The sequence below is a fragment of the Colossoma macropomum genome, unplaced genomic scaffold, assembly GCF_904425465.1.
Source record: "Colossoma macropomum unplaced genomic scaffold, Colossoma_macropomum, whole genome shotgun sequence".
NCBI classification, from domain to species: domain Eukaryota; kingdom Metazoa; phylum Chordata; class Actinopteri; order Characiformes; family Serrasalmidae; genus Colossoma; species Colossoma macropomum.
In genome coordinates, this window is record NW_023495291.1 from 10,577 (window position 1) to 25,674 (window position 15,098).

The window sequence follows — 15,098 nt, forward strand, 5'->3', positions numbered from 1 at the left end:
TTCTTTTGAACCTTATTTAACTGCTAAAATACAGTCAGGTTTTCTTTCTAACCATAATACTGAGATGGCATCGCATGGATCTCATTGTGAATGACAGGGCTGATTCACAAAATCCTTCTATTCTGGTTTTATTTGATACCTTTTACCACAAGATTTTAATTCAGCATCTTGAATGCTGGGTTGGCTGCTCATGCACAGTTTTAGAAGGGTTTAAATCATATTTAGGTAATAGGCAGTTCACAGTTTCAATGGGAAATCATTCATCAAAAACATTTGGCATTTTTTGTGGAGTCCCTCAAGGCTCGGTTTTAGGGGCTTTGCTTTCCTCTTTGTACATGCTCCCTCTAGGTGATGTCATTAGAAAAAATAATATATACATTTTCATAGCTATGCTGACGACACCACTCTGTCTGTTTATGTTCTGCAGATACTGACCTTCTGCAAACACCTTCTGAAAAATACAGAAAACGTGGAGAGACTCGTTCAGTTATTCTGCTTCTAAACTGTAGTATATATATATATATATATATATATATATATATATATATATATATATATATATATATATATATTTTTATATACAAACAGAATATTTAAGAGTTGAGTATGTACATTAAAATGGCCTCTTCATACAAACCTGTAGAAGGCCTAAGTGACAGTTTTTATTTAAATTTGGACAATATCAAGTCCAGAAATATATCTATTGACCCAAAACAATCTAACAAAGAAACTTAGACAAAGCAAAATATCAGCTCATGCTTAAGCAAACATGGATGTTCAGTTCTAGAAAGGATTGTTAAAAATAAAACATATTTAAAATGAATTCTGTAAACACTGTGCAGGTAATTAAAGCTGTGATATAGACTTCAGTGCTTCACCACTTGACATTAAAGACGATTCCTCTATCATCAGAAGAACCTGCAAGAATTCAGACAGAATTTTAACATTTTTCAAAATTCAGTGTTATTAAAAAACACTAGTTCTTTTCTTGAATTACAAACAAAGAGTAATAATAGAGTAATGACTCATAAAAAAGCATAATAACTCATTATAAAGCTTACCAGTACTTCACAGGGACTCTGTAAAACACGTAAACAATTATATTATGTAAATTACATTCATTCATCAATATTCCAGATGAATTCATGTCTGCTGGATCAACGTCTGACCTGGAGATTTCTTCTTGTAGTAGATGAATCCAGCAGTGGACAGGATGATCCCCAACACAAACCCTGAAGCTCCGACGATAATCTTGTTCATATCAGAATCAGTGAAATAACCCCCTGTGGGACAAAAACACCAATTCATTAATGTTAAGTACCTTTAAAAAGAAATGTGAATTTTATTGTCAACATAAACTTATTGTTATGAATATAAAACCATTTACACACCTTTATGATAATTTCACCTTGAGTTCTGTTGAATCTTTATTGACAATGTAATACATTTTGTTTATTTCTCACCCCAGTCAATGATGATGGGCTCTTTACAGCTGACGTGCTCCACCACACAGGATATCTTCTCTCCAGATGTGGGCGTGTACTCCAGGTAGGAGTGGACCTGATAGTACCAGCTTCCATTACGCATCTCCTCAGTGGACACCACATCACTGGTCACCTTTTTACCGTCTCTCAGCCAGTACACATCGATGGCTGGGGGGTAGAAGCCATATGCGCTGCACATCAGCATGGCTGGATGACTACTACTGGCCTGCCTTTCTAACCTGAGGCGGGCCTTCGGCTTCACTGCAAATATCAGATATTATTAGTGCATTTATAAAATTATTTTTAAAATGACAAATTTTTTAATCACTGATTTAATAACTATAAAGTAAACTATGACACTGGCAGATGAAGATTTATCTCATCTAATCATGAATATAATCTGACAGAATTCATAAAAAGTGTAGCATTCTGCTACTGGTTTGTGCTGCTGTAGAGGCTCTGGATGTGTGACCATGCAGCGGGCCATGCAAAGAGACTCATGGATGGCATGTGACCCCCAGAAAAAGTGACATTTTATGTTGTTGTTCCATCCTTTAAAGGTGTGTGTATGTGTTTTTTGGGCAGTTTGGTTAGTTAGCATGTGTAGCATCTACTGTAGAGTGAAGAGCTATGGCAAGTAGTTCCCTGGCCTGTTGTCCCCACCTGTTTTATGTGCCTTTCTGCTGGTGTCAATAAAAGGTCACTTCTTGCAGCAGATTCATGTATTCTTTTGTGTCTTACTCTAAGCCAGTGGTATCAGAAGTGGGATAGCTCCCCCCTAGCAGTCTGCAGTGGAATTGAGTTTCAAAGAGCTTATGGGTGAATGGCACTGCAAGGTGAGGCTTGATGACAGAGCCGGAATGGGAAGGCCCAACGATGGGGTCATAACAGAAAGGCTTGATGCCAAATGCCAAAACGCGTTGAGGCATAGCGGTGTTGCTGGTGAAAGTGAAACCATTGAAAAACCTTGGTGTGGAAGCACCACAGTGAACAGTGGAGTGGTTAGTGAACCGGCACTTCAGAGAGAGAGAGGCCACTGTGTTGGGTGGTGATGTGAGCCTGGACCAGCAGGTAAATAGATGTGGGCCAGAAGGTTCAGTGGTTAGAGGCTGTGGGTCGATTGCAGCATGGATGGCAGTTGACTCATTGCACACACCATCACAGGCTCGCCAAGTGTACATGTTGCCGGTGTTACTGTGTCCAGGGCAGTGGGCTTAGGTGGTCGAGTTGAGTGTCTATCATGAAGCTGAGATGTATAACCTCCCCGCTGTTCATGATGTGCCTAATGTTTCATAAACGAGCACTACTTAATATTTGAATCAGAATATACACACACACATTTTCTAAACTGCTTATCCCTCTGGGTCACAGGGGGAGGTGGAGCCTATCACGGCGGTCATTGGGCAGAAGGCAGGATACACCCTGGACAGGTCACCAGTCCATCGCAGGGCTGAATCAGAATATATCTTGATATAATTTTGATGTGTTACGACTGGTTAAATGGTTTTTCTTACTTTAACCATAGAGAAAAATATTATGTCATGTGTTTGTATTAAGATCAGTAAAAGTGGGTTACATCCTTCAGCTTACATGCATTACTGAATGATGTATTATTTAAAGTACTTTTAGTACACTAGTTACAGTACTGAAGTAACATCTGACTGCATTGTAAAAATGAAATACATTTATAATGATTGTAATGATCAAGGTAAGGTAGCTCCAGTGTTTAAAAGATGAATGTTTCATTTTTTGCATTTGATCAGGATGTGTTTGCATCCGTTCCTGTGATCTGTCTGCAACCTTATTTCCAAAAAAGTTGAGACGCTGTGCAAAATGTAAATAAAAAACAAAATGCAATTCACAAATTTAATTGAAAAAAGTACAAAGACAACATATCAAATGTTGAAACTGAAAATTTTATTGTTTTTTGAAAAATATTTGCCCATTTTGAATTTGATGCCAACAACACGTTCCAAAGTTGGGAGTCTTTCAGAAGTAAAGATGAGGAGGGATTCGCCACTCTGTGAAAGACTGCACAATCATATAGTGCAACAATTCCAAAATAAGGTTTCTCAACATAAAATAGCAAAGAACTTCTGCTTTTCATCATCTACAGTACATAATATCATTAAAGGATTCAGGGAATCTGGAGAAATCTCTGTATGTATGATCTTTGGGCCCACAGGCAGCACTGCATTAAAAACAGGCATGATTCTGTAGTGGAAATCACTGCATGGACACTGTCTGTGAAAACAGGTTATCACTGCATCCGCAATTTAAGTTAACACGCAATGTTAAACTCTAACTTACTCTAAATTTAACTCTAAAACGCAAAGAAACCATAAATAAACAGGATCCAGAAACACTGCCACCTTCTCTGGACCTGAACTCATTTAAAATGGACTGAGGGGAAGTGGAAAAGTGTCCTGTGGTCCAATTAACAAAATTTGAAATTCTTTTTGGAAATCATGGACAATGTGTCCTCCGGGCTAAAGACCACTCAGCTTGTTATCAGTGCACAGTTCAAAAGCCAGTATTCATGATGGTACAGGGGTGCATTAGTGCACATGGCATGGGTAACATGCACACCTGTGAAGGCACCATTAATACTGAATGATATATACATGTTTTGGCAACATATGCTGCCATCCAGATGACGTCTTTTTCAGGGAAGGCCTTGATTATTTCAGCAAGACAGAATCAAACCACATTCTGCACATATTACAACAGCATTGCTCCGTATTAAAAGAGCCAAAATGAGCTCTTCTATTGTTACAGGCTTGAAATCATAACAATAGAAGAACCCTTTTTGGTGCTGTATAGAGCCATTTTCAAAAAGCTACTGTATAGAACCATCTACAGCACATTCTTCATCAACCTGAAGAGCTCTTAAATGATGCAAAGGGTTCTTTGAGTGTTGATGGTTCTATATGGAACCATTTTCTTAATTGAAGAAAGAATATATATCACTGCTGTTAGAAGAAAACCTCCATTTTTGTCATTTTTGAAAATCCCTGTTGTTCTTTACATTGTGTGTAAATTTCATGAAGGATGGACCAAAAGAAACAACCCAAAATGACTTGGAAAAAATTCTGGTTCCATTGACTTACATTAAAAGTAAAGTATGTTGAAAATAAAGTAAGTTGTAATTTTGGAGGTAAGAGGTTTTCTTCCATCAACAGTGAAATATACATAGACATATATTTCAGTTAAGCACAGCAGGATTCCCCTAAATCATCAAAACATAGTCAGTGTTTTTTCACAGGCTTTATATTTTTGAAAACATTGATCCCAAGCAATGTTAGTGTATTAAAATCATCTATTATCATGTGCTTCGTATCCTATGATCCAGCAGTGATTACTCCGGTCTGCAACCAAATCAGTGTTATACTTAAACATTTCCAAATTAATTTGATTTCAAGCATGTTAAAACAGTGTTTTTAAAGCTGTAAAAAGCATCATTACAGAGTGAGGAGAATAAAAACAGGCTGAAATATGATGAGCGTGCGCTGCTGCGAGTCTCCCTGTAAAACCTGAAATAATCATTTAAAAGTCAGAGGCGTCGTTTTCTGAACCAGCTTCTTTTTCCCGAGGAGCTCAAGTAATTTCTGTTCTGAAAGTAAACCCCACCGCACGAAGTCAGGAGTCTGTTTCCCGCAGTTTCCTTTGCTGCTTCCTTTGTGGCCTCCTTTGATGAAGAAGAAGATTCCAACAGCGGTTCCCAGCAGTCCTGCAGCCAGACCCGCTACACAGAAGACAGTCGGACCCAGATTGGGAGGAGTGACCTGCACATCTGAACAACACAGAAAACACATACATAAAATATGCTCATACACAGATTGGAATCCCAGTTTTTCACCACTTTTTAGCTTAATTCACAATATAGACTCAGTTGTTCACTCTGTTATTATCAAAGGGCCCAGTTCTTTTCTTACTGACCGCCTGTCCTGCAAACTTAACCTGTTCCCCACCACAACACACCTGATCCAGCTCATCAGGTAATTATCAAACCTCCATGGTTCTCATTCACTGTTACACTCAGAGATTCATTAATGAAGCCCATTAACAGAATCAGGTCTATAAGCAGGTATAAATCTCACCCCATGTTTTGGTCAGTGGTCTATCCAGGGCCGCGTGCTCCACAGTGCAGGCGTAGATATCATCCTTCTTTGGAATGAAGCTCAGATGGGAGACCAGGTTGAAGGTTCCATCATCAGTGACGTAATATCTGCTGAGAGAAGCTTCACTCGTCACATCTATATCATTCTTGGTCCATGAAACTCCAACATGTGCTGGGTAGAATCCAGTGATGTAACAGATGAGGGTGTTATTAGAGCCCAGCTCCACATCGTCCTCTGAGTAGAGTGAGCTTTGAGGAGCATCTGTGGACAAAGAAAGAATTTCATCATTAATCATAAAGACAATTTGTTCAAACAAGCAACTTCAATTGCTGAGTTATTTAGATGCTACAGATAAACTGATCAAACTAGATATTATTGTTTTTATTATTATTACTGAAACATTTGCATTTGAAATGGTTTATCTTCCATTAAACTCTCTGATACTGAAAACAGTTACCATACAGGTGGGGAACTTGAGGAAAGAAACCCCCCCCCAGGGATCCCAATGATCAAATAATGTATCATAATCTAATTTTACACATTTACTCAACAGCTGTGGTCAAATAAATTCTGAAATTTTGCCTGGATTGAGTATTCCCTGGATTTATTCCCTCATATTAGTCAGATCTTCTATCTAATTAAGTATATTTGGTTTAGTCAACATTGAAATTAGTCAGCATTGTGGTCACCTCGCTGGAGATGAGTTTGTATGTGAGTTTAGCAGCTAAGCAGAGTCAAATTCACCCCAGCGGTTTTACATTAACCTAACTATAATATGTTTACTAAGTTCAGTTGGACGCATTACTAAATCAAACAGGTTTCACCACTGTAGGAAGTGTGTTTAGTGTTGTTACATGTCATTATATTCAGTATTGTGTTTCCTGTACTGTGACTGTATTTAGAACATTCTTCTGTCTATTCTTCTTTATCCCTACATGGTCATGTCTGTCACACCTGTCACTTCTTATGTATAGGCTGAGCCTAATCTTGGCATCAGTCCAGCTATAAAACTGCATCAGCCCAGTGTCTTATGGGCTGGCTAGGTGTCTGGTACCTGCACACAAACGAATAAACTTCACTTCTCCAGACATCAGGCTGGTCCCCTGGTTAAGTTGGGTTTGGATTCTTCACCACACAAACTGGTTTATACACTGAGCTTAGTAGCCATTTACACACTAATACACGAAAGGGAGGGCTGTACAGTGAGGTCTTGGAACTCATGTGTTGCGGTTGTTGGCATGAAAATACCTAATTAGACCGTACATTTCCAGTGTGGACATCCTGAAGGATTTGCATTACGATACTTTATTTAGTAGCATTTATAAAAGCCACGCTAAATCAGACCATGGACCATTTTTCCCATGGAGTGTAAATAAACTTTTCAGGTTAATTAGTTATTTTGTGTTTTGAAATCTAATAATAAATATCTATAGATCAGAAAAGTGTATTTCCTGAAGAAAATGCATGATTACACAGCAGGTCCCAGGTGGTTGCTAGGTAATCAAACAGTTACTATAGTATTTTAAGTGGTTGTTGAGGTGTGATAATTGCTATGGTATTCTATGCAGTTGCTAAGTTGTTGCAAGGTGGTTGCTATAGTATCCTAGGTGGTAGCTAGGGTGTTGTTAGGTGGTTGTTATGGTGTTCTATATAGTTGCTAAGGTGTTGCTAGGTGGTTGCAATGGTATTCCATGTGGATACTAGGGTGTTGCTAAATGATTACTATGGTATCATAGGTGGTAGCTGGGGTGTTGCTAGGTGGTTGCTATGGTGTTTTATATAGTTGCTAAGGTGTTGCTTGGTGGTTGCAGTGGTATTCCATGTGGATACTAGGGTGTTGCTAAATGATTACTATGGTATCCCAGGTCATTTGTTGGGTGTTGCTATGCGGTTGCCGAGGTGTTTTAAAGTGGTTTCTAGGTGGTTGCTATGGTAGCATATTGTAGTTGAATATAAATAATGAATAGATGTTTAAAGTGCAGACTTTCCGCTTTAATTTGAGAGTATTTATGTCCAAATTATAGGGATGATATCATTTTCATCCACCACCCCCTCATTTTAAGGAACTCATAAGTAATCAGACAAAAACTAACTGGAATCCATAAACATCACAAGACGCTGAGTCTGTTCCCTGGTAATGATCTGTCAGACAGTTACTGCAGCTTGTTTCAGTTCCTGCTTGTTTTTACTTTCAGTAAAGCTCAGTTGAAGCATTTGGTCAAGTCTAAGCAGATAATAAAGCTGTTTACACTTCATAATTCATCTTTCTGCTTTTGTCAGCAATCACACCATCAATAAATACAAGAGAACCAGCTCCACTGACAGCAGTACATGCCCACACCACAACACTACCTCCAGATGGGGTGGTGTGTATTGAACCATGAGCAGCTTCTTCTCTTCTCCACTCACTTCTCTTCCCATCATTCAGGTACAAGATTTGGTAAGGCTTTATTTTGAATGATCCTTAGATCATTAATTTATCAACAACATATCAGTGAAGTATCAGTAGTGAAGCATCTGAATGCACAAAGGTTAATATCTTGAAGATGTGCTGTTGATACATTACTCACAATAAGTAGATGTATGTTAATGTGTTACTTCCATTATGCAAAACCCAAAACCTAATCCTAACCGTAACTTTAACCTCAACCCAAAACTTAATCCTAACTGTAACTTTAACCTCAACCGAAAACTTAATCCTAACCCCCACCTCGGCGCTAATCCTAAAATCAACCTCAACCCAAAACCTAATCCTAACTGTAACTTTAACCTCAACCGAAAACTTAATCCTAACTGTAACTTTAACCTCAACCGAAAACTTAATCCTAACTGTAACTTTAACCTCAACTGAAAACTTAATCCTAACCCCCACATCGGCGCTAATCCTAAAATCAACCTCAACCCAAAACCTAATCCTAACCCTAACTTTAACCTCAACCCAAAACCTAATCCTAACCGTAACTTTAACCTCAACCGAAAACTTAATCCTAACCCTCACCTCAGCGCTAATCCTAAAATCAACCTCAACCCAAAACCTAATCCTAACCATCATCCAGGCCATAATCATAAACCTAACCCTGGCTCTAATCCTAACCCTAACTTTAACCTCACCCCAAAACCTAATCCTCACCCTAACCCTCACCCTGGCCCTAATCTTAACCTTAACCTCAACTCAAAACCTAATCCTCACCCTCACCCTGGCCTTAATCCTAACGCAAACCCTAACCTCAACCCAAAACCTAATCCTAACCCTCACCCTGGCCCTAATCTTAACTTTAACCTCAACCCAAAACCTAATCCTAACCCTCACCTTGGCCCTAATCCTAACGCAAACCCTAACCTCAACCCAAAACCTAATCCTAACCCTCACCCTGGCCCTAATCCTAACCTAAACCTTAACCAAACCCTAATCCAGTGAAGCTCCAGGTACAGGATGGTGTCAGTGTGTCTGTATCAGCTCGTTGAGGATGTTGATGGTCTGTATTAAACCTGTTAATGTTCAGTTCCTCTCAGATTAAACATCTACAGATCTGAACTTGGACTCCAAATGAAATGAAAAACTGAATTCAGCAGATTATAAACATATGTTATTGACACAAAGTCTCGATAATCTACTGAATGTATTCACTGCTGCTACATCATTGATTTGTTGCTGATATGTCAGTGAGAGTCTGTTGAGTGTTTGTTTCCTCTAAAAAGGGCCACTCAAAATAAAGCTGAATTTTGTGTCATCTGTCCACTTGTTGTTTCAGACTGTTTAGGCTTTTTTAGACATTTTTCAACAAATTCTAAGGTCACGCTGATTTTGATTTCCATCTTCTTGTAAACCAAATTAAAGCAGAAAGTCTGCACTTTGAGCTCATAATCATTATTGAATTTGAATTTGAATTCCAATTTTAACATGCTGTGCTGCACAGCGAAAATAACAGTAACTATCAATGTCCAAATATGTATGGACTTATATACACCGATCAAGCATAACATTATGACGACCTCCTTGTTTCTTCAGTGGTCAGGACCCCCATGGACCCTCACAGAGCAGGTACTATTTGGGTGGTGGATCATTCTCAGCACTGCAGTAACACTGACGTGGTGGTGGTTTGTTAGTGTGTGTTGCGCTGGTCTGAGTGGATCAGACACAGCAGTGCTGCTGGAGTTTTTAAACACCTCAGTGTCGCTGCTGGACTGAGAATAGTCCACCAACCAAAAATATCCAGCCAACAGCGTCCTGTGACCACTAATGAAGGACTAGAGGATGACCAACACAAACTGTGCAGCAGCAGATGAGCTATCGTCTCTGACTTTACATCTACAAGGTGGACTGACAAGGCAGGAGTGTCTAATAGAGTGGACAGTGAGTGGACAATATGTTTAAAAACTCCTGCAGCACATACTAACACACCACCACCACATCAGTGTTACTGCAGTGCTGAGAATGATCCACCACCCAAATAGTACCTGCTCTGTGAGGGTCCATGGGGGTCCTGACCACTGAAGAACAGGGTAAAAGGGGGCTAACAAAGTATCAGAGAAACAGATGGACTACAGTCTGTAACTGTAGAACTACAAAGTGCACCTATATAGTAAGTGGAGCTGATAAAATGGACAATGAGCGCAGAAACAAGGAGGTGGTCATCATGTTACGCCTGATTTGTGTACATAAACTGATTTAACTTCTTGAGGGGGGCTTCGTCCCCCATTTCCCCCTATAGTCAATCTTGCAAAGTAACTTTTTCCCTAAACTGTAATGATACAGTCATTACATATGCAGATATTGATACACACTATATATTATTTTCTGTTTTATTTTCTTATGATTAATCATGTGTTGCAGTGTCTCATGTCTCACCCTTTGGTTCTGCAGGGTAGTTGTAAGCTTTTACACAAACAGCCAAGTCTTGTTTACAGATTTCCACATCATTAACAGCCGCCTCATAGGTTCCTTCTGCAAAAGAGATAGGATCTGCAAACTCTGGCAGGGTCATCACTCCTTTCCCCTGACTGAAGTCAGCGTGCCACATTTCTTCTCCATCCAGTCCATACATCACCTCTTTGTCTGTCTCGGAGCACAGGACTATGTTGGTGGACCTGTGCTGAGCTGATGGTAAAAGAAGGAGAAAAGAACATCAGTACAAATACTCACACACACTGGTTTAACCCTGGACAATAAACTAAAAAAGTCAGGAGTGCAAACTGTCAGTATAGCATATTCTTCAAACTGCTAAGCTTTAACATCTTTAAATTAAGCACCTCACTTGAGAAACATCGTTTATGATGCTGAAACTACTCATTCACTCTATTAACCTCACAGTAAGAACTACACAGATCACAGCATCACACCACACGGTGTGAGTGAAGCTGTTTCAGGACAGGTTTGTTTGAAAATAAAGTTCATTTCTACTGATTTCGAAACGGTTCTGAATGTAAGAGCACGAAGCTGAAGGCTGGAGACAGACACCGAGCACATGTGCTTGCTGTATATAGTTTCTAATAGAGCGAAATCACAGTGGAGGAAAGACTCAGCTGATCAAGTGAAGTCTGAAATGTGTGCATTGTTGGGAAACGTTTCTACTGACTTCCCCCTGGCCTACAGACCACCAGACCATTCACCTAGTAGGACAATAACCTCCATCAGGGTCCATCAGAGTCAGGACAGTAAACAGTAAACACCTAATGAGAGAAGGTTTAGGCTCTTTCACATGTGCCTTCTTCTGTGTTCCTCCCCTCTTTTCATATGTTGCCATGTTGTTATACTATCTGCATTGTCTTAAAGATGTAGGTCCTTTTGTTTTAGCTACATTGTCCTTCCTGAGGTGAGCACATCTGTGACCCTCCCCTGGTCCCAGCCCGACCCTTTAACTCCACAGGCAAGAGCCAAAATCTGAAGATCCAGTCTCCTGAATTTCCAACACTAACATCCAGCACTACAGTTCACTATTATGTACTAGAATATTCACTTTTACTCACTTTTAGCCTCTGTGGAAAGAAGAACTGACCAGACAAGAACCAAACACAGCTTCATCTTTACCAGCGTAGAGGAAACAAACTCAAACACGAGTGGGAGCTGACTGACTACAGTCTCTCTGTGTGTCTCTCTCTCACTGACACCTCTCAGTAAATCAGCCAATGGGATTATTACTTTCACTCTGACTCTGCAGTATCTGGGTGAGTTTCAGCCTCTCTGCTGCCTGAAAGGGGACGTATTATGAAAAACTCACTTTGTCAGTTTTTGTGCTCATATATTTGGGTATGTGGAGCGACTCCCAACCGAACCCACTCAGTTGTGAGCTGCCTAAGTCAGAAAACATGGCATGTAACAAGCCATTCAGATCTGGCTCCCCTTCTTACCTTAAGTGGGGACTCATTCCAATAATCCCCAATAATCATTACAATAATTTACTGTTCCACCTTAAATTGTGCAGCAGTTACATGCTGGCACCTCAGACTACCTATCCTGCTTCTTGTTTGCATTTTCCCATTCCACCTTAAATGGTGCACTTGGGACCTCCAGCCCATTTCACACCAGACATGGTAACCACACAGTCTCGCACCTAATATGCTCCTGTAATAATCAAGGTAGCCTTTCACACCAGCAGCACCCGTGATTACCAACTATGCTTTGGGTCCAGCGCTGCCAACTTTCATGTATTATTCATTCACCATTATTCGTCATTCTTATGCCTTACGTCTCCCCTCTAAACGATCTACTGATGAACCTAGATGCTCTTAAAAGCCGCTTTTCCACTGTATGGTACTGACTTGACTCAACTCGGCTCAACTCGACTCACTTTTGGTACCAGCTACTTTGTTTTCCATTGCAGATACAGCGCCCCCTTCAGTGTCGCTTGTCATCATAGCGACACCAAACGAAACTCCCATGATGTGGAGGAGACGGTTTTGTTCAGAAGAGCCTGACGGCAGCAAGACAAAAGCCTGCTGACAAAAAAAGGAGATGTGTTTAAGCAGCGCTGCTGGAGTTTTTAAACCCACTCACTGTCCACTTTATTAGACACTCCTACCTTGTCAGTCCACCTTGTAGATGTAAAGTCAGAGACGATAGCTCATCTGCTGCTGCACAGTTTGTGTTGGTCATCCTCTAGTCCTTCATCAGTGGTCACAGGACGCTGCCCACAGGACGCTGTTGGCTGGATGACTATTCTCAGTCCAGCCGTGGCACTGAGGTGTTTAAAAACTGTCTGCGCAACACACACTAACACACCACCGCCACGTCAGTGTTACTGGAGTGCTGAGAATGACCCACCACCCAAATAGTACCTGATCTGTGAGGGTCCATGGGGGTCCTGACCACTGAAGAACAGGGTAAAAGGGGGCTAACAAAGTATGCAGAGAAACAGATGGACTACAGTCTGTAACTGTAGAACTACAAAGTGCACCTATATGTATGCGTATGTAGTCTGCAAAGTATAAAATGTTTACACAGGCAGAAGTAAATACTTGTCGGTCCACCCTAAAAAGCCAAAGTGGGAATTTGTGGCCTGCAGATGGTGATATTTACTGATAAGTAGAAGCAAAGACAGTATAATTGACTGCACAAACTGGAAAGTTGGATTGAATATTAATTGCATATGTGGAGTAGAATTGACAAGTTGTAAGTGTCTGTCAGAGCAGCAGTCTCTCACCACATTCCCAGCCAAGAAAAGCACAGAACCATCTCCATTTTGTAGAGTGACGACTCTCCTGGACTCACCTGAGACTGGTTACAGAGGGGAGCGTTTAGTGTGCAGGAGACTTGTGGTGTCAAGCTGTGTTACTTTGGCCGTGAATAGGTAACCAGTAATGCTAGACTCCTGTGCTCCCTCTCTAGCTCTCTCTCCCTTTCTGCTGCTTTCTCTGCCTCAGCGCATGTGTGGACAGGCAAGTTGGGCGCGCCTATACATATGCACACAGAATAGTGGTTGGATTGTTTAGACCCATCAGGTAAGGGGCGAGTGCCACCCGCTGTATTTTGGTGAGGATTAGCCTTGGCTAGGCAGATTAGACTTTGGTTTTCTTTGTTTCATTTCTTTGGCACCGTCCTCCGTCCACCCTTGCGGTTGGTTGGGTCCCCTTAGTCAATGTTCTTGCATACTTGGTGGTTAGTTAACTCCTTTTCTTTTAATCTGTACGCATTCAGCTCAGCTTGGTGTATTGTCCCTCTTTCCTTGTAAACATGTTGTTCCTGTATCAGACACTTCTCACTTTTGCAAGTGAGAAGCAAACTAAAGACTTGATTGCAAACGCCACTGCTGTGTACTTGTGTCCTTCCCTTCCGTCTCCATCACATGCCATGTAATTTCCCCTCCACCCCAGCTACATCTGAGGAGAACGTAACGTTTCTGTTTGAGCTACACTGAACTGACTCTGAGGCCCCAGCAGTGGTTTGAGTGATCAAATTTGTATCAGATTCAAATGCGTCTGGTATTTTTATGTGACTTGGCATTTCACCCCTCGCCCCTACCACTTAGCCTTCAGCCCTCTGTTTGGCATGTTCAAGTCTAGGGGTAGGGTGTGTTGTTGGGTAGGGCGTCTTAGTAACTAGCTGACTAAATTTCCCGTTCCACCTTAAATAGTCCAGTAGTACTTAAGCGCCAGAATGTAACTGCTGCTCAATTTAAGGTGGAACAGAAAAATACAAATGGGGAGCTGGAGAATAGCTGACTTCAGCTTTATATCACCAAAGAATTAGAGGTGGGCGATAACAAATAATTACTACTAATTATTAATGTGTAAAATAATTGCATCCCTCCTGAAAGCATATGATGTCCTAAAAACTTTACCCTCCTCTGATGTCACTACAGACTGGCAGGGTCGCCTACAGAGCAGCACTAGTAGCTGTTAATGAAGTAATGCTCTTTTTATTTGAGGGTCCCATTTCAAAGGGAAGATTTCAACCACTACCCTGTAAGTCAGTTGCAAGGTGACACTCAAAAACAAGTGGTAAGGGTACAAATAAGAAATGGGATGCCTTAACCCTGGTACTCAAGACGATTTAAGTGAACGTAAAAAAAAAAAAAATTACTTTACAAGCTGAACAGGGTCCTCAAGGAATGTTTGGACAGGAGGACTTTATACGTGCTCAGTGTGGTCAGCTTCAAATTAATCTGCCTCAAGCCACGTACCCAGCTAAAAAGAACAACAGTATAACTCAAAGTTAGCTTGTAGGCCTCAGTTTGGGCAGCTCTGCTAAATTACAACAACAACAAAACAAAACTGGTGGGTCATGTCCTGAGCTGGAAAAATCTATTTCCAAAGAACTGGGTGGTAAAGTGGGAACAGTCAGGAAAAACTGGTTTGGAAAGTCCTGCGAGCTCCACAGTGATCACAGAGCCAAACCTGGCCGGCTTTTTAACGGCTATCCATTATCTGAACGCTGGAGAAATCAGGAAATAAGGGTATTTTTCACATGTGCTTTCAGTAAAGGAGTGTTTGTATAGAGCTTCCCTTAATTTATAGCTCAGAACAGGACCTTGAGCGGTTTCAACATCCTAAATGG

At 40.7% G+C, this 15,098-nt stretch overlaps 2 protein-coding genes across 2 annotated transcripts; both read right to left on the reverse strand.

The window, feature by feature from the left end:
- Positions 1-1,143: 1,143 nt before the first annotated feature.
- Positions 1,144-1,737, reverse strand: LOC118801637 (H-2 class II histocompatibility antigen, E-S beta chain-like). Its single transcript, XM_036562001.1, has 2 exons — positions 1,464-1,737; positions 1,144-1,283 (listed from the first exon to the last, which is right to left on the reverse strand). The coding sequence occupies exons 1-2, from the start codon at positions 1,687-1,689 to the stop codon at positions 1,144-1,146; spliced, it is 366 nt and encodes a 121-aa protein (XP_036417894.1). The 5' UTR covers positions 1,690-1,737.
- Positions 1,738-4,512: 2,775 nt separating this feature from the next.
- On the reverse strand, positions 4,513-11,675 carry LOC118801631 (H-2 class II histocompatibility antigen, A-U alpha chain-like). The gene is made up of 4 exons (XM_036561993.1): positions 11,573-11,675; positions 10,455-10,703; positions 5,585-5,866; positions 4,513-5,277 (listed from the first exon to the last, which is right to left on the reverse strand). The coding sequence occupies exons 1-4, from the start codon at positions 11,625-11,627 to the stop codon at positions 5,027-5,029; spliced, it is 837 nt and encodes a 278-aa protein (XP_036417886.1). The 5' UTR covers positions 11,628-11,675; the 3' UTR covers positions 4,513-5,026.
- Positions 11,676-15,098: the final 3,423 nt, after the last annotated feature.

Excerpts from the sequence above, each read along its gene's own strand:
- LOC118801637 (XM_036562001.1), bottom strand. The coding sequence starts at position 1,689 with ATGCTGATGTGCAGCGCATATGGCTTCTACCCCCCAGCCATCGATGTG. Across the intron at positions 1,284-1,463 it reads GCCCATCATCATTGACTGGG|GGGGTTATTTCACTGATTCT; the intron begins GTGAGAAATAAA and ends TTTGTCCCACAG.
- LOC118801631 (XM_036561993.1), bottom strand. The coding sequence starts at position 11,627 with ATGAAGCTGTGTTTGGTTCTTGTCTGGTCAGTTCTTCTTTCCACAGAG. Across the intron at positions 10,704-11,572 it reads TCTTTCCACAGAGGCTAAAA|CTCAGCACAGGTCCACCAAC; the intron begins GTGAGTAAAAGT and ends TTTTACCATCAG. Across the intron at positions 5,278-5,584 it reads ACCACTGACCAAAACATGGG|ATGTGCAGGTCACTCCTCCC; the intron begins GTGAGATTTATA and ends TGTGTTGTTCAG.